This window comes from Prionailurus bengalensis, chromosome A3 (genome assembly GCF_016509475.1).
Source record: "Prionailurus bengalensis isolate Pbe53 chromosome A3, Fcat_Pben_1.1_paternal_pri, whole genome shotgun sequence".
NCBI classification, from domain to species: domain Eukaryota; kingdom Metazoa; phylum Chordata; class Mammalia; order Carnivora; family Felidae; genus Prionailurus; species Prionailurus bengalensis.
In genome coordinates this window covers 91712723-91731001 of record NC_057354.1, presented here as the reverse complement: position 1 = coordinate 91731001, position 18279 = coordinate 91712723, and the positions used below count along the sequence as shown (strand labels likewise).

Here is an 18279-nt window from a genome sequence, read left to right as displayed (position 1 = left end):
CCCTGGCCAGTGCTCTCTAAGCCATGCTCGAGTGCATTTGTCCTCTTAAACTGTCCTTCCCTACTTGGCACTTTGCTCACTCATTTACCAGTTTGTAAAATGTAAGTGTTGAGTTCCTGTTGCATTCCGGCCACTACACTAAGTTCTGAGGATGTAAAGATGAAAAGGGTGACAAAGACAGTTCCTGCTCTCAGGGAGTTTTTGTGGGAGGCCACACAAGCAAATGGAGTGAAACAATTGCAAAGGGAAGTGTGCATGCAGATTATGAATACTATGTTGTCCCCAGCTTAGTGTCCTCTTTGGCTCCCTAGTGCCAACAGGGGAGAGTCCAAGCTCCCTAGCAGAGTATGCCAGGTCCCTTCAACAGCATCATCTCTTGCTGTTCCTTTCCTTTCACTTTGTGCTTCATTCCTTTTGACCCACCTGCTATTCCCCAACTATACAGATTTCCATATCAAATCTTGTCTTTCTACATGAGTACTGTCTCTGCTGGAATGTGCTCCTCCTGCCCCATCCTCAGCTATTACCCACTTGATTGCAATTCCCATTTCTTCTTGGAGACTCACTTCTCTGTCCCCCCATCCTCTCTTTCTCCCTGTGCTCCCCTTTGGGAATAATACCTGCCTCCTCGAGAGAGACACTGACTGGAGCTTGTTTATCTCTGTAACCCCAGCCTCTAGTATCATGCTTGTGTTAGTAGGTGCTTAGTCAATAAATGAGTGAGTGAATGAATACATGAATGATTCCTAGTCTGTGCTTTGCTCCTACTCACTTCAAGCTGCACTTTCCTTTGGACTTCTTCCCTCTAAATCATTTGACCATTACTTTTCTTCTACCACAAGCCCAGAGACCTCACGGCTCCTGACATTCTCTCCATTACGCCGACACCACTGCTATGCTGGCCCTGGTGGTCAGTGGCCACATGTGACTACCCATTCACTGCCATCTCTCTGGGGTGCCCTGCTCACACGAAGAAAGGCCTGCTTCCTTGCCTGTAGGAACCTGGTTCTCCTAGGACAAGCAAAACTGCCTCCGTGGCCTTCTCTGTGTTTCTGTTTCCAAAGCTTCTCCCTTTCCCAATTTTAGGAGCAACAGACTGCCATTTCTGCTACACTGATAATTCAACAATTATCTTTTTGAGCCCCAAGTTTGTACGTGGGGCTCTGCTGAAGCACATCAACTGTCATCTGATTTCTGCCCTTCTAATCAAGAAGATCTGTTCTTTAATCCCTTCCTGCTAAATATATTGGGTTTCTTCTATGTATTGAATGATCTAGTGATTCAAAAAATTTTTTAGCATTAAAACTCTTTAAGGGATGGGTGCCTGCCTGGCTGAGTCAGCCTGATTTTGGCTTAGGTCATGATCTCACAGTTCGTGGGATCAAGCCCCGAGTCAGGCTCCACGCTGACAGTGTGGAACCTGCTTGGGATTCTCTCTCTCCCTCTCTCTCTGCCCCTCCTCCACTCATGCTCTCGCTCTCAAAATAAATAAAAATTAAAATTAACTCTTTAAGTTAAATCTTATATGGCATATCAATGAGTAAAATGGAAAAAAAAAGCCCAATATTTTGTTGCGTGTTACTTTCTGTGATAACTCTAGCTTATAACATACAGTGAATAATGGAAACAATGACATTGTCATGAAGAACATGAAAATTTGAAATGGAGGGTCTGGAGTGATGGGTACAGCCTCCAGACACCCTCACTATTAATGTGTCCCTGATGTTTTATATTAGCACCATGGCCTTGTGAAAATTATGACTGCCAGCCATTGGTAGTGATAACACTTTTAAGCAGGATCCCTTGTAGATTCAGGTTATTCTGATTAAAACAACCAGAACTTTGAAAGAGGAATACAGGAAAAATTGCTTATAATGTTGACTCACTAACCCTATGTGAAAACTGTTTCCATTCCTTAATTACAAAGGATCTGATTGAAAGGAATAGATGAACAGGTTCTTCAAACTATTTACATCTTTGTTTGGCAGAAAACACTTGCTCAAAACATAGTGTATCATTATGAAACGTTAATTATGTTATTAAAATTATTTTCAGAAACTCCAATGCCTGTTTCTCTCTAGTAATCACTTAAAACCTTTAACACAGCAAAAGGAAGGAAGGAAGGAAGGAAGGAAGGAAGGAAGGAAGGAAGGAAGTGGGGGAGAGGAGGGGAGGGGAGGGAAGGGGAGGGGAGGGAAGGGAAGGGAAAGGTTAATTTAATTTGGCAGGTGGAGTCCAAACTTCAGTTGTCATTTTCACTTCATCAGTTATAGGAGGGGATGGTAACATCATGGCCCTGCATTGCTGAGTTGGTATTTTAAGAGCCTGCCGAGAACTCTAAAAATAATTTTTTAAATGTGTATTTGTTTTTTGTTTTTTTGTTTGTTTTGTTTTGTTTTGTTTTGTTTTGAGAGAGAGAGACAGAGTGCAAGCAGGGGAGGGGCAGAGAGAGAGGGAGACACAGAATCTGAAGCAGGCCCCAGGCTCTGAGCTGTCAGCACAGAGCCCGACGTGGGGCTTGAACTCATGAACCGCAAGATCATCACCTGAGCCGAAGTCGGATGCTCCACTGACTGAGCCACCCAGGTGCCCCCCCAAAAGCTTGCCGAGCACTCTGAGGCTAAAACAAGCACTAAAGCTGCCAGTGATACACGGTGCAGCATGTTGTGTGGTCACTCCTTGCTGTACCGTTCACTCTTAGATCTTTATATGAGCAAGCACTCCATGGTTCCCCTGAGGGTTGCCTGGCATTTAACTGAGCATGGCCCACGTGAGCCAGGGTGGCAGTATCTACACATCCGATTTTGCAGCATGAGGAGACTTGCTGCGGTCTGAATTGTTAAAAGACATTTTTTGGAACTGCAGCTTTCCTAATTAATTACATGTGTTCAAACATATGCACGGTTTTGGCAGGAGAACCTTTATTCCGAAGTGAGCATGAGTGTGTTGACCTGTAGCTCATGGGGTCTGCGATTGTTCACGCTTGGCCTATCACACATGTGACTGTATCTGCTTCTGGTTTGAAAAACATTTTTAAAAATGTAATTTGATTCAAACATTTGTAGAACCTTCGAAACATGTAGGTTGGGCTCCAGTGTATCAGAGTAAGGTGTAAGACAGCTGTGGTTTCAGGGAAGCTGCTGGAGCTGGCTTGGGAGGGCCTCCCTGTTGGAATCAGAGAGACGTCTGCCCTGCTCAGGAATGTTCACCTTCCAGATGCTCAAGCCTTGTGTTTGACTTGAACTGCAGTGGCACAGAGCAGGTCCTGTGTGGCTGTGGGACTAGCTGCCCCTGGCAAATAGCCATCAGGAAGGGCTCAGGTGGAAGCTGCCTGCCTCCAAGGACTGACGTGGTTCCTGCCAAGGAAGGCTGGCACACCCCCTACCTAGACTTTCTCATTCCTTCATCTCCCCGAGGGACTAAACTGGCCTTGCAGACTCCCTGAACTCAGGGATTTTGCTCCACCCTTCTGATCTATCCTCTGATGTTAACTGTAGTGAACGGAGAAGTCAGCTTGGGACCAGGAGGCCCACACAAAAAAGAATCAGATGACTAGGAACGTGTCTTGTTCCCATTTGCATGTTCCTCGGTGGGGCGTTATTTCTGAGTTCCCCACATTTGCAGATGCCTCAGATAGCCTGGACTTGGGGGAAGTGCCTCTGGTGGTGGACCAAAGCCTCTGTGTGAGGAATACTGGTTAGGAATAACATGGCAAGTGGATCGCCTTTTTTAATGATGGTCTTGATTAAGGATCCACAAGTCTGCCCACATGTCCAGCCCTACTTGCAATTTTTTTTTTTTAATGTTTACTTATTTTGGGGAGAGAGAGAGAGACAGACAGACAAACAGACAGACAGTGTGAGTGGGGGAGGGACAGAGAAAGAGGGAGTCACAGAATCTGAAGCAGACTCCAGGCTCTGAGCTGTCAGCACAGAGCCTGACACGGGGCTCAAACTCATGAACTGTGAGATCGTGACCGGAGCTGAAGTCAGAGGCTTAACCAGCTGTGCCACCCAGGTGCCCCTTACTTGCAGTTCCAAAGAGAAAGCCACACAGGATTCGGTCAGAGATTCAAGACATGTCAGTATGGCTGACCAACAGGGCTGGAATTCTTTTCAGGCCCAGTGTGGTAGGAATGTTGTGATTCTGTCTGACCACTTCCTGCCAGTCCACATGACAGTTTCTTCTTTCTGCAACTGACACTGGCAGGCTGGTTCCCTCTAGAGTCCAGCCATGGACCTTTTCCTCTACATTTGGTATGCTTCGTCAGGGCACATACCAACTGATGATTCCCAAGTACCTGCAGTTATCACTCCAGGATCACAGCATGACTCCAGTCTTGCTTTCTTCCTTTCCAGTGGTATTCCCCCACACTTCTTTACATTTATTACAAACTGGACAGACTTTATGTTCCAGGGTTTTCCTATACTTCCTCCATGAAGGAGAATATGATGGAAGGCCCCTCTTTTCAAACAGCTTATAGCCTAGTGCAAAATATTTTTTAAAAAGCACACACTCTTACTATATGCAGAAGATTGGCACACAGGGTTATAGAAGTCCAAAAGGGAGAACAATTATGTATGCAGGGGAAGATCAAAGAATGTTCTTGCAGGAGGTGATGTGATGTGGATCCTGAAGGATGGGTAGGACTCAGAAATGCAATAATGTAGAGAAGTACATTTAGCAGAGTAAAACCCAGAGGTGGAACTGGTTGGGAAGTATACAAAGAAGAGAGTGATTCTATTTGCTTGACATTTGCCTGTTATTGGAAAGAGTTTTACTGTGTAGGAGATGATTTTAGGACAGAGGAGTGGCATTAGTAGAACAGTTTCCTAGTGCTCAGCCTGGCTCCTGTGTATGATGCTGGCGAGGGGGTGCAGGGGGTTGGGTGGGAGGCTTTTTTGAGTTAGGCAAGTGGCCGAGAGCACGGAGAGTCAGAAGGGAGAGGAGGTAGAATTTTCAGGGCAAGGGAGAGGAAGGGCTCATGATAACCCCCAAGTTTGAACCCGAGTGATTGGGAGGTTCAGGATATTATGAACACTGCACAGAAAAGAGGAAACGGGTGGGCGAGGAATGAATTCAGGACACAATGGGCTGGAGAGATATCTGGCAAATCCAAGTGGAGACTCCCATTCCCCCTCGTCCAACCTCAGTGTTTTGGACTCCTCTGTCAGGTCACTCCTCTCAGCTACGACCAGCCTGGCTTTGGCACCTTATCTGACTTGAGGCACTAAATACTGACCCCCTGATGGGCTGACCTAGGGCTGATGATGAGAACCTTGTTGTTCATCTCCAAGCCCTCACAGGACCAGCCTTTGCTCATCCATCTCCTTTGCAAATTTGTGTTCTCTTTCTTATTTCTCACTCATCTAGGCCTTCCTGGACCAGAAGCCCCTGTCTCCAGGCTGGTGGTAGGGCCCTGGAGGCTGCCTTCCCGGGTTTTTTTTTTTTTTTTTTTTTTTCCCACCAGCTTAGGGGACACCTTGTGGCTTCTGGCCGGTGCCTATTTTTAAGGCCCACAGGACTGGCTCCACTTTGCTGTCTGCAAAGCCCAGTCCTCAGGGCACCTATGGTCCTTAGGGATGGGTACAGGCCCTCTCTCAGCTCCCAAGTGCTACTTCAAGTGCAACACCATACCTCCCCAAGTGACTTCTAGGAAATGAGAGGTGTCCAGCAGGTGCACAGCAAGCACACTCTGCACCCTGCATCCACCTGGGACCTTTGATGAAAGCATCTTGCATCCTGCCTCCCTCTGTCCCGCCCTGGTTATCCTCCCACACCTGGACACCTGACCTTCACTTACATGGAGGTCTCTGCGCTGCTGGTGCTGATGTTTCCTGTCTTGGCCATTTCTGCTGCTGGTTGCACCTGGGTGCTGGCAGTGCTGTAATCCTGTTCCATGGAAGCTTCCTTTGTGTTTGTGGTTTGGGGCCTGCAGAAATAAACCGAAACTGGGGAGGGTGCTGGGAGCATCCAGAGCCTCTGTGACTGATTTAGTCAAGCATCTTCAGTCACTTTCTTCTCATTCTGAAGACTTCACATAATTAAAACCATCCCTGGCCAACACTAAATAAATTTTGCACATGCTGCTTGAATTACTGTGCAGTCTTACCCCAGTGTGGCTTTCTACGAGATTAATATTTCACTGAAACTATTCCTCTGGGTAGGCAGAAGCCAGCAGCTGTGGAAATTCAACATTTGCTTTATACAATGAAACTCTAGGACAGGGCTGCTTTTCACATTTCTCAGATATGTAGCCCATTTGGAAAAAAAAAAAAAAAAGCACTCTTGGCAGAGTCCATGTGGCATGAGCCAGATATCCCAGCTTGTGTTACTATATATTTAGATATAAAGTGATGAGAAAATGTGCTTCTAAATGCTTATCATATAACACCGGCACATAAAAGTTGGAATTACTATTTATTGAGCACCTACTATGTGCCAGGCATTTACATACTCTGTATCCTCACAAACACCCAGAAGTGCACCAGACTGGGCCTATTTGCCTTCTGATCCCTGTTCTATCTTGGACAGCAGGAGCCAACCTGCAGGCTGCCTTGCTCAGCCTCAAGGGTGCTCTGGTTTCCTGCTGGGTTTGGCCCATGGAGACACCACTGGGACGTTAGAGGGTAGAGGAAAGGAGGAAGCCAGTGTTTTCTCCCTCCGTCTCTTCCTCAAGCATCTCTTCTAGTAGTGGCCACATCTCTGTGATTCCAGATTCTTCCTGGTGACCCGGCTCTTGGGCAACACTGCGTCCTCCCTTTGTCCCTTCAACTGTCTGCTGTCCAATTTTGCTACTCTCTCGATTGCCTCATGGTCCCACCCCATACAACCTTACTCCAACTAATTTCATCTTTTAAATCTTTTTTTTTTTTTAATTTTTTTTTTCAACATTTATTTTTAGGACAGAGAGAGACAGAGCATGAACGGGGGAGGGGCAGAGAGAGAGGGAGACACAGAATCGGAAACAGGCTCCAGGCTCCGAGCCACCAGCCCAGAGCCCGACGCGGGGCTCGAACCCACAGACCGTGAGATCGTGACCTGGCCGAAGTCGGACGCCCAACCGACTGCGCCACCCAGGCGCCCCTAATTTCATCTTTTAAAACTCATGTCAATTTGAGGGGTGCCTGGGTGGCTTAGTTGATTAAGTGTCCAACTCTTGATTTCAGCTTAGGTCATGATCTCACAGTTCATGAGTTCAAGCCCCACATCGGGCTCCTTGCTGATAGTGAGGAGCCTGCTTAGGATTCTCTCTCTTCTTCTCTCTCTGCCCTTCCACTGCTCTCTGTCTCAAAATAAATAAGCTTTAAAAGTCATGTCAATTTCAGAAGTACTTTAACCCTCGAATTTGTCATTTCTTAAGTGAGGCTTCACATTTCAGCCTCTCTCTCACCTTCCACCTGCATTTCTATCTTTACCATTGTAATCAGTTCCCTGCATTAAATTCTTTCTGTTGAAAATACTTGAAACAGTTTCTGTTTCTCTGCTTCCATGCTGACTGATGAGTTGAAATAGGAATCAGCCTCATTTTAATGATAAGGTCAACTAACTTGTCTCAGTCTTAAAGATTGGGGATGGTGGAGCTGAGGTTTAAATTCAGGCCTGATCCTGAAGCTTATGAGGTTTTCCCTACATTAGCCTGTGTTCTGTTCATTGGTGCTGCATGAACCAAGTCTAATTTCTTCTGCATAATCCCTTCATATTCTAGAAGAAGGAAACTCTCACCACCTCATTCTCCAAGATTTCCCCAGATGAAATTCTCTTCCTTTCTACTGTTGCTTATAAGAAAGAATTTTGAATTTCCCCTGATATCTTGGTTGAGTCTTTGGATTCATGCTTTTTAAACTTTAATGTGAAAATTATGATTCAGGATGACTCTGGAGACGGTTTCAGATTTACATGCAATTTTAAGAAATAATACAGGGAGACTATGTTCCATTGAACCAGTTTCCCTAATGATAAAAATTTGCAAGACTGTAGTACAATGACCACAGCCAGGATGTTGTCACTGATACAGTCACATTCCCATCATCACAAGCCTCCCCCTGTTTCTCTCTTATAGCTGTGCTCACCATTCTTCTGACCCCACCCCCTCCTTAGCCCCTGAAACCACTAATTCGTTCCCCATTTCTATAATCTGACACTACAAGAATCTTATATAAGTGAAACCATACAATATGCAACCTTCTGAAGTTGAATTTTTTCACTCAGCATAATTTTTTGGAGATTCATCCAGGTTGTTGCATGAGTTAAGATTTTGTTTTGTTTTGTTTTGTTTTTCTGAGTGGTATCCTATGTCATGGATGTACCACATTTTGTTTAAATATTCACTCATTGTAGGAAATTTGGGTTGTTTCCAGTTTGGAGCTATTACAAATACAGCTGCTATAAATACCTATGTGGATTTTGTGTGAACCTAAGTCTTCATGTCTCTGAGATAAATGCCAAGGAGCAATGCAGTTGCTGGTTGTATGTTTGTATGTTTTTTAAGAAACTGCCAAATTGTTTTCTGTAGTGGCTGTTGCATTTTACATTTCCATGAACAATGTATGAGTGATCCATTTTTCTACATCCTTATCAACATTTGATGTTGTCACTATTTTTGAAGATTCTTTATATATTCTACATACTATTCCTTTTGGCAGATAAATAATTTGCAAATCCACCCCCACCCCCAACCCTATAGTTTGTCTTTTCATCCTCTTAACACAGAGGAAATGTGTTTAATTTTGATGGTGTCCAAGTTATCAATTTTCCCTGTTTTGGAATGTAATTTTGGTGTCAAGCCTAAGAATTCTCTGCCTCATCCTTGATTCCGGTGGTGAAAGAAGTAGGAAGATATAAGGTTCTGGTTCTGGTTGGAGAGTGGGATTTCTGAGTGTGAGTCAGTCACCCATAGTCACTATGGGAGGGCCTAGGAACAAAGAGCAGAATGAAGACATGGTCCCTGCTCTTAAGGAGCTCCCAGCCCAGATTTCAGAGGTGGCGCCTTTCCAGATGTGTCCCTGGAAATGGTTTGCTGCAGTGGGTTGGAGGGGAAGTTTGATGGAGCAAAGGAAGCCAAGTGGCTGGTAGGCTAGCATGTTGGATGTGTCACGGTGTTTATCAGTCCTGCAGAGAAAAGCAGGTTTCTCTCTGTGCAATAATTTCTCTGGGACCATGTGTATCCTCTTCCCATCCTGTGGTGTAGGAGCTCTTTTTCCATTCAAGCCTTTGCATCTCAGACTCCATGTGGCCAAGTTGGCGTCAGCTCTTGCGTGGTTTTCACTAGTGTAGAGGGGAGGGTGAGTGGGCATCAAAGACCTGCTTCCACCCTTTGGTGCCTGAGTCTCTAAAGAGCTATCAGTTCTGTGCTTCAAGTTTCCTTTTTGTTCTTGCCCTTAATTTCTTCACGAGGCAAATGGAGATAGGAAGGTGCCACAAATTCTCTGTGAGGCTGAGGCAGCTGGGATAAGTATCTATGAGACATAAATAAACCAGCAGAAGTCACATGTGGCAGGAGTCGGCAGGAAGTGGTGCGGACAACCGAATGGGTGGGTACGGTGTGTAGGCGTGGAGCAGAGGGACTCTGGGATGGACTCCAGTCCTTCTGCACACTTTTCAGTGAAGCTGGCAACATAAAGAAGCTGTGTGGGATTCAGTTGTTTCAGGGACTCCCGCTGGCCTCCCTAGCTGGGCTGAACATAGCTTGAGGCCTTGAGACTTCTGGCTGTGCGAAGTCACACATCAGCATTTCCAGGTTTTTTGTACCTACATAGAGCTGCATGAGGCTTCATTTCATGGCCCATCTGGGCACTGCTATCTGGGAACCGAATTTCCTCCCTTCCTGTTCCAGGGAGATGCTGGCCTGAAAATTTCAGTGGTGAGGGGCCACGTGGACACATCCCATTCTGGCTGTTTTGTGGGCTTTGGCTGACTGGAGGAAAGAGGAAGCAAGCATCTCTGATCTTTTACCCCTTGCTTCCCTTTATATGAACTTGGGAGTTTAGCTTCTTTGGCTGTCTGGTTCAAATTCCACATTAAAGTCTGGCAGTGGGCTTTATCCTCTCCAGAGATGCTATTCCATCTTTTCAGAGGTCCAGGTAAACATCATCTGGGCTTCTCTGTGAGGTGCGTGACGACACTAGGTCTAAGGCATGATGTGGTCTCCTGAGCATGTGATGTCTTTCTGATGTTTTCTGTGCCATTTCTCTTTTCTTTCAGAACTTGAGAAGCCAACTGAGGCCAACCAAGTTTCAGAACCTTTACTGCCTCACACCAGCGTCAGCAGGGATGAACTGTTTTTGCCAGATAATCCTCTGTTCCTGACAGCACATCTCTCCCCAGGTAGCTAAGGGGATAACGAGTTTTTACTACCCTCTGCACACTATGTAATAAGATAGTAACCTGCATGGGGGCTAACACACCAGAGCCTACTCATTGCTGCTACTAAAGTATAAGATGAAACGTATCATCACCTGGCACATTCCATTTTATACATTCAGTGATTACACTCACTATAAATGAGTAGACTCAAGGTTCCAGAGAATATGATTTTGTACCACTGGAAATGAGGTTGCCTCTAGAATGGAAGCCAGTGAAAATAGCATATGATACATATAATTAGCCATTCAGTCTACGAGATGGTGCTCATAGACAGGCTGTCATCTTCATCAAGAGATTAGCATGTGTTTAGGGAGACAAAATTATGAGATGTAAGTGATGGGCAGAAGCTGTGGTTTTTCAATTGTGTTGCAGTTAGTCGGTAATCAGGAGAAGGAGCTTTGGGTCAGGGATGAAAGAAAGCTGTCAGAGAGTAAGAATTGTAAGAACTGGTGGGTTCTGCCCAAAGAGAATGTGCTGTGATTCTGGTTGACTGGTCCTGGAGTGTCCTCTCTACACATGATTTTCCCCAGAATAGTGTGGGATTAATCTGATGGGTTATCACCAGGAGAAAGCCTTGTCTTTGAAAATATGCAGCTCCTTGGTTGCAGTTTTGCCCTTGCCATGATAATCACCAGGATCCACGTCTAGAAGAGGATCTGATTTAGCTCTTGTGCCAGTTGACTCTCCAGTTACGAATTAATAAACTGCTATTGGTTGATGTGTTCCCTTGAGGGCTTGGTTAATGTGAACTATTCTTCAAGAACCCATTCACTTCTGGTCACTATGAATATTGAGTTGTTGGCCCAGACCTTGCACTCATGTCCTGATCAAGGCCTGCCAAGCAACCCCTCTCTCTGACACCTTCCTGACGGTACTGGTGATGAGCACGAGGTTCACAAACACTGAGAGTCACTTAGACTGGTCAATGAAGGAATGATGTTTATTTCAGAACAGGGTTTCTCAAACTTGATACATTCCCATTTTGAGCCATTGAGTTCTTTGTTGTGGGGAACTATCCTGTGCATTGTAGGATGTTTAGCATATCCTTCCCTCCTACCTACCAGATGCCAATATCAACCTCCCACTGCAATTGTGACAACCAAAAATGTTTCCACATATTGCCAAATTTCCACATATTGCATTTGCCCTGGGGGGCAAACTACCCAAAGTTGAGAATCATTGATTCTAGGAGCTAACCAGTGGTAAGGGACTTCCTTGAGGAACAGACCATAAATTGTACTTGGGGGCGGATGAATGCTTCATGCCCCTTACCTTCATATTGGTAGGTGTATCGATCAGGGTTCCCCAGAGAAACAGAACCAGTAGGGTATATATATCCTATTCATAGGATATATATATATATATATGTGATTATGGAGACTGAGAAGTCCCAGGATCTGCCATCTGCTAGTTGGAGACCCAAGAGAGCCTGTGGTATCATTCAGTTAAAGTATGGAGGCCTGAGAACCAATGGTGAAAATCCAATCTGAAGCTGGAGAAGATGAAATGAGATGTCTCCACCCAAACAGTAAGACAGGAAAAAAGGGTCAGATTTGTCCTCCCTCCGCCTTTCATTCCATTAGGTCCTAAACAGACTGAATAATGCCTACCCACGTTGGGGACAGAGGTCTACTTTTGTGAGTCCACAGGTTCAAATGTTAACCTCATCTGGAAAAACCCTCACACACACACCCAGAAATAATGATTAATCTGGGCACCCCATAGCCAGTCAGGTTGACTCATAAAATTAACCATCACAGTAGGAGATACAGAAGAATTTTAGTGATAAGTCAGCCCACTCAGAGCCAGTCACAGCCCTGGTATCATTTGGTGTTCTAGGTGGCTTAGAAACACCTTCAGAGACTTATGCATACAAAACTCATGCCTAAGTGCTCTTTTTGGTTTTCGGCTAGCCAGCATCTACTGTGAGTCTCCTTTCATCAGGCACCGTGTTAGATGCTTAGGTAACAAGAATACATCAGATACCTTTTCAGTCTAGAAGAAAACCTGTAAACTGATCACTCCAATTACACTATCATAGATGCAATATTAGAAGAATACTTGAAGACTTTGATAGCCAAAAAAAAGGGTTTGAGTGATTTGGAGCTTTACAGCAGTGGACCTTGTTTTTTTGCCCCCTCAATCATGAATATTTATTGAATTTTACACAAACATATTTTTGCCTGTAATGATGTGATATAGTTTTCCTCTGAATCTCTTAATATGATAGATTATTTACTATCCACTTTTTTAATAAGTGAAATTACATCTTTTACTTGTAATTAAACTATATTCATAATGTGGTATAAATTAGAATTTAATTGACTTCAATTTTAATATCAGCATAAAATAATTCTGCTACCATTCCTGTTAACTTGAAACCAAAATTTGATTGCAGGATTTTTTAAATGGATTAATCTTCAAAATTCACCGTTGTACCTCATTAACACCTTATTACTATTATTTTGAAATTGTGGTAAAATATATATAAAACAAAATTTACCATCTTAACCATTTTAAACTTACAGTTCAATGGCATTAAGTGCATTTACACTGTTGTGCAAGCATCCATTTCCAGAATACTTTTCATCTTGCAAAACTGAAACTTTGTACCTTGTACCCACTAAACAGTAACTTCCAATTCTTCCCTTACCCTAACCACGGGCAGCCACCATTCTACTTTCTGTCTCTGTGAATATGACTACTCTAGTTACTTCATAAATGTTGAATCCTATACTATTTTGGTTCATTACAGTTCTTTTGTGACTGATTTATTTCACTTATCAGAATGTCCTCGGGGTTCATCCATGTTGTAGTACGTGTCAGAATTTCCTTCCTTTTAAGGGGGAAAAAAGTTACAGAGAGGAAAGGAGGCAAACCATAAGAGACTCTTAAAAACTGAGAATAAACTGAGGGTTGATGGTGGGTGGGAGGGAGGGGAAAGTGGGTGATGGGCATTGAGGAGGGCACCTGTTGGGATGAGCACTGGGTGTTGTATGGAAACCAGTTTGACAATAAATTTCATATTAAATAAATAAATAAATAAGACCTTAAAAAAAAGAATTTTCTTCCTTTTAAGTCTGTAATATTCCATTGTATGTATATACCATATTTTGTTTATCCATTCATCTTCCTTCCTCCCTCCCTTCCTCTCTCCCTTCCTTCCTTCCTTCCTTCCTTCTATACTAGCCATCCTAATGGGTGTGAGGTGGTATCTCATTGTAGTTTTGATTTGCATTTCCCTAGTGATTAGTGATGTTGGGGATCTTTTCATTAGTTTATTGATCATTTGTGTATCTTCTTTGGAGAAATATCTATTCAAGTCATTTGCCTATTTTTTAATCAGGTTGTTTGATTTTTTGTTGTTGATTTTCTAGGAGTTCTTTATATTATCTGCATATTATCCCCCAATCAGATATATTACTTGCAAATATTTTCTTCCATTTTGTGGGTTGCCTTTGCACTTTGCTGATTGCGCCCTTTGATGCACAGAAGTTTTAAGTTTTTATGTAGCCCAGTTTATCTATTTTAACTTTTGTTTCCTGTGCTTTCAGCATTTATCTAAGAAATTGTTATCAAATCCAGTGTCATAAAACTTTTCTCATATGCATTCTCTTAAAAATTGTATAATTTTAGTTCTTCCATTTAAGTCTTTGACCCATTTCTAGTTAAATTTTTAATATGGTATAAGGTAAGGGTTGAACCTCATTCTTCTGCAGGTGGATACTCAGTTTTCTCAACACCATTTGTTGAAAGGACTGTTTTTCCTCATTGAATGGTCTTGGCATTGCTGTTGAAAATCATCTGACCATATATGTAAAGGTTTATTTCTGAGCTCTCTGTTCTATTCCAATTGGTCCATATGTCTGTCTTTATTTCAGTACTACATTGTTTTGATTATTGCAGCTTTGTAATAAATTTTGAAATCAGAAAGTATGAGACTTCCAACGCAGTTCTTTTTCCAGATTCTTTTGGCTACTTGAGATTCCTTGAGATTCCATATGAACTTTAGTATGGATTTTTCTATTTCTGGAAAAGAAAGTCATTGGGATTCTGAGACTGCCATAGGACTTTTGAATTCTTTTAAAGGAAACATTTGCCAGACAGATAAGGGGAGCAGGGGGCATTTTAGACAACAGGAAAAGCATGATCAAATGCATGAAAAGATAAAAGAGCTTGATATGTTTGGGGAACTAAAAGTAAGCTGGTAATGTTGGAGCATTAGGCATGTTGACATTTCTGTGTATATGCGTGTGGGTGTAGACTCGAGGAGATGAATTAGGAGCTAAGGTAGAAGTCAGATATTGTGGAAGTGTCTGTGTATTGTGCGAAGAAGTTTAATGGGGATTAGTTGAAGGGCTGGGCTGTGGAGTGAAGTGATTATGTTTGTACTTTATCAAGATGGCCCAGTTGGTGAGAGTGTGCACTAGATTGGGCAGGAAGAATTTGTTAGCAGAAGGATTAAGTGAAGCAAAACTCCCAGAAATGAACTGGCGAGACTTGTGCTATGGTAGAATTAGTGGGGAAAGATAGGAGGGAATGGATCTGAAATAGTTTTGCACCACTACATGCTCAGACATTTCCCAGTGACTTCACTCTCTTCCTGGGTCCTGAAGTCCTCAGATCTGCAGAACAGTCTCTGAACTCAGAGCGGTGGTTCCAACTATTCACTTGTATCATATAGTTGTGACCTTTTAAGAACTCCAGTGGCTGTTGACTACGGCCCAGGGCTCTGGCTCAGAGGTGCAGGGTCCCTCAGCAGTACCCGGCCCCTCTCACAGCCCCTGAAGCTCCAACTCCTTAACCTGCCACTCCTGGGCCTCTGGCTTCTCCAACGACCTTGTGGTTATTTCTGTCTTACCTGTGCACTGGTCTTTCTTTCCTTGCTTTGGTTTTCCCTGAGCCCACTGGAATCCACCAGAACGTGAGTTGTCTTCTCTGTTGTGACCCATTCCATCCACCTGTGGAACTGCAGCTCCCCAGGCCCCCTTGTGTGGTCCATGTTACTGAGGCCATGACCCACCTGAGAACCTGCTTCTTCTCCAAGGACTGGAGTCCTCTGCTTCTTTAGCTTTCCCCAACCTGACATCCCTCCACGCACTGTGACTCAGTTCCCCACCCTCAGCCTAGAGCAGCATTGAATAGGAGTTGTCAGGGTCTTTGCTACTTCTTTCTCCCTTTATCTCAGCGAGGGTTTTGCTGAGTGAACTGGGTGATAAGAATGCCAGGTCTGAGCTGCAGCAGCAGCAGCTGCAGAGACGATGTGCTCCAGCAGCCGGAGGCTGAGCCACTTAACACGGAGATCCCAAGTCCTTGTTCTGAACCCTGGTGGGACCATTCTGCTGGTTGGCAGCATGTGTGTTTGGTTGGCCCATTCCTGGTCAGGTGGAGTCATGGAACTGCGGGCAGGGAGTGGGCTCAAGCTCCCAAGTTCTTGTGGGCATTTTAGAACGGGAACCACTCTGGCAGTTCTGGGATAGTCAGCTCTGACCCATTGCCAAAGACACACATTTGGTGACCTGTAGGATGAGGCAAACGGATCAAAGTACACAAGGACTGTTAGTGCAGGAGAAAGCAGAGCCAGGCAAGGAGTGGGCTGCTGCTTGGGGTTACAATGAGCAGTTGAAGTAATGATGGGCTGTGCTTCCAAGGCGAGCCAGACAGAATGCAATAGAAAGTTGCAGGGAAGGTGAGGGAGAAGTGTTAAAAAGGGAACCGGGGAGGAGATGGGGAAGAGAGAGGGGAAAGTCCAGGAAAAACATAAATGTACAGAGCTGCTTCTTCCTTGAAAGCCATGAAGCTTGCAGAGCAAAGGAGGACAAGACCCCAGATCCCTGGCTGCGAAGGCTGGTTGGCATTTAGGGGACTGGGTCTTTGTTGTTGAGCCCAGGCTACCTGGAACATGGCCTCAGAAGAGCAGAATGTGTTCTCATCACTTACTTTGTGTTTCCAAACAGAAGAGAAGCGAGGGAGGTGCCACCTTGATCCAGCTGAAGCATTTCCAGGAAGCTTCTCTCTGGATGCCACGTCGAGGCTGCCCTTCTGCCGTAGCACAGAGCTGGTGATTGCCGAGTGTGTGGACATGGCTTTGCTCAGCAACATCCTGGCGGCCTATTCCTTTGTCTCAGGTAGTTGTCCAGTCTCGGCTGGGCCAGGGTTGAGGGCTGAGGGTATCTCCTGAGTGGCTATCAATGGCCTTATACTCCGAAGAGAAATGCTACACAAAGTGGAGGGATCCTGCTGTGCTGAATTTTGAGATGAAAGATCTTCTGGTTTGACAGTTAGACAGTTAGACAGTTCTCTAATTCGGCAGATGATTTCGGGGGGGTGGGCTCTCAAAGTTTTATCTTGCTAAAAATATTTGGTTTCCTTGGGGCTCAAGTGAGTGAATAAAGTAGCCTGAGGCTATTATTACTTGTCATTGTACACTTGACTCCAGGTGAGAGAGGCTCATGGAGTATCCTCAGCCTGCTTATTTCTGTGCCGTGGTTCTCAGCCCCACCCAGGTGTGTGTGTGTGAGTGTGTTTGTGTGGGGGGCATGTGTTTGTGGGGCTGTATGAGGTATCTGATAATCTCCTGGGAGATGTGAAGACATGAAGCATGTAAGTCTGAGAGAGTCTGTTACTTGCCCCTTCCTTGATTCAGAGTTGTACTCTTAAGAATATAGCTCACTGTCTCCTCAAGATGCTTGAGAATAGATACTGTTCATATAAGAGAAGCCATTTAAAAATACATGAAAATATACCTCGATCAAGCTGAAATTAAAAAAAAATACATGAAAATGCTCAATGGTATGAGTGACCAGACGAATTTTCTGCTGCTTGAGTGAATTTTATTTTTTGATAGTTTGCTTTGGCTTTGTTTTGTTTTGCCTCTTGTCTCAGGATGTTGTATAAAAAGGAAGGGGCTGAGGCCCTGATTCGAATTCCTCTAATCAGAGGGCCAATTTTGCTTTCTGCTTCTCTAGCCAGGGTTGATGTGTGGTGACCTCAGAGTTCAGAGGTAAAACCTGACATTTCTATTTACAGTGGCAAATCTGAGCCAGGGTTGAGGATAGAGGAAGCTCATGGCTTCTCTTTGAGAGAGGATCTTGGATGATATGCAACCTAATTTTAGAAAGGAGGACTTCTCAGGGTGGCAAGATGCAGCACATGGCCTGCACATGCCTCAAAGCCAGGGTTCTCCCGTCCTGGGTCAGTAAAGGCCTGGGTCATCAGTCAGCCCCTCACCTCCCTAAGGAAGTCTGGTGCCTGCGGCCTCCTTCCCCAGGCACCAAACCCCAGAGGAATCTCAGCTTTGCTCTTTCTTCAAGGCTGTACTGGGGAGCAAGGGCACTGGAGTTGGAAAAGAGATATTTGAAACTCTGGTATCATGTTTCATAAGCAATTGAATGATGATCCTCTCAACTCTGTAGTGAAGACAAACCCAAAATGAAGTGGGTGGTGGCAGGGAGGGCCTGGAGGTTCCAAGGCCTCAAAGGCACTTGCACATCAGCTGTTGCAAGAAAGTATCTCGGGTGAGAACATACAGTCTACTGGACTTCGGAGTTGTGTTTGGCACAGGAGGTTCCTGGCAGTTTTCCATTTCAGCCAGCATGACCCTGAGTTGTGACCATTGAATGTGGTAACTCATTGAATGGTCTGGTGTTTACTGTGGGTCTTGTGATCTTGCTAGAGCCGAAGGAGTACATGGCCCTGTTTTTTTCTCCCCTCCAACCTTCCTCCTTCCAACCGCATATTCTGGAATTAAATATTGATTGAGAGACAGGAAGATAATGCTTCTTTTAAGTAAATATGGGCTGAAATAAAAAGAGAATGCAAGGAAATGGAAAGTAAAGTGGCCAAAATAAAATGTGTTCGATCTAGTAAATAGACTTGATGGCTGAAAATTAATTCTGAGTGTGATGGGGGAAC

The 18279-nt window shown here is 44.4% G+C and overlaps 1 protein-coding gene across 5 annotated transcripts in view; it reads left to right on the top strand.

The window, feature by feature from the left end:
• Nucleotides 1-18279, top strand: part of EVA1A (eva-1 homolog A, regulator of programmed cell death) — a 47592-nt gene that overhangs the window by 13922 nt on the left and 15391 nt on the right. For 3 of the 5 annotated variants that reach the window (XM_043603815.1, XM_043603811.1, XM_043603813.1), the window contains exons 2-3: nt 10204-10326; nt 16323-16493. In XM_043603815.1, the coding sequence (XP_043459750.1) occupies nt 16448-16493 (46 nt within the window). In that variant the 5' untranslated portion in view covers nt 10204-10326; nt 16323-16447. Of the gene's footprint in view, nt 1-10203; nt 10327-15756; nt 16055-16322; nt 16494-18279 lie in introns of those variants that run through there. The other 2 variants (XM_043603814.1, XM_043603812.1) reach the window with 2 other exon arrangements.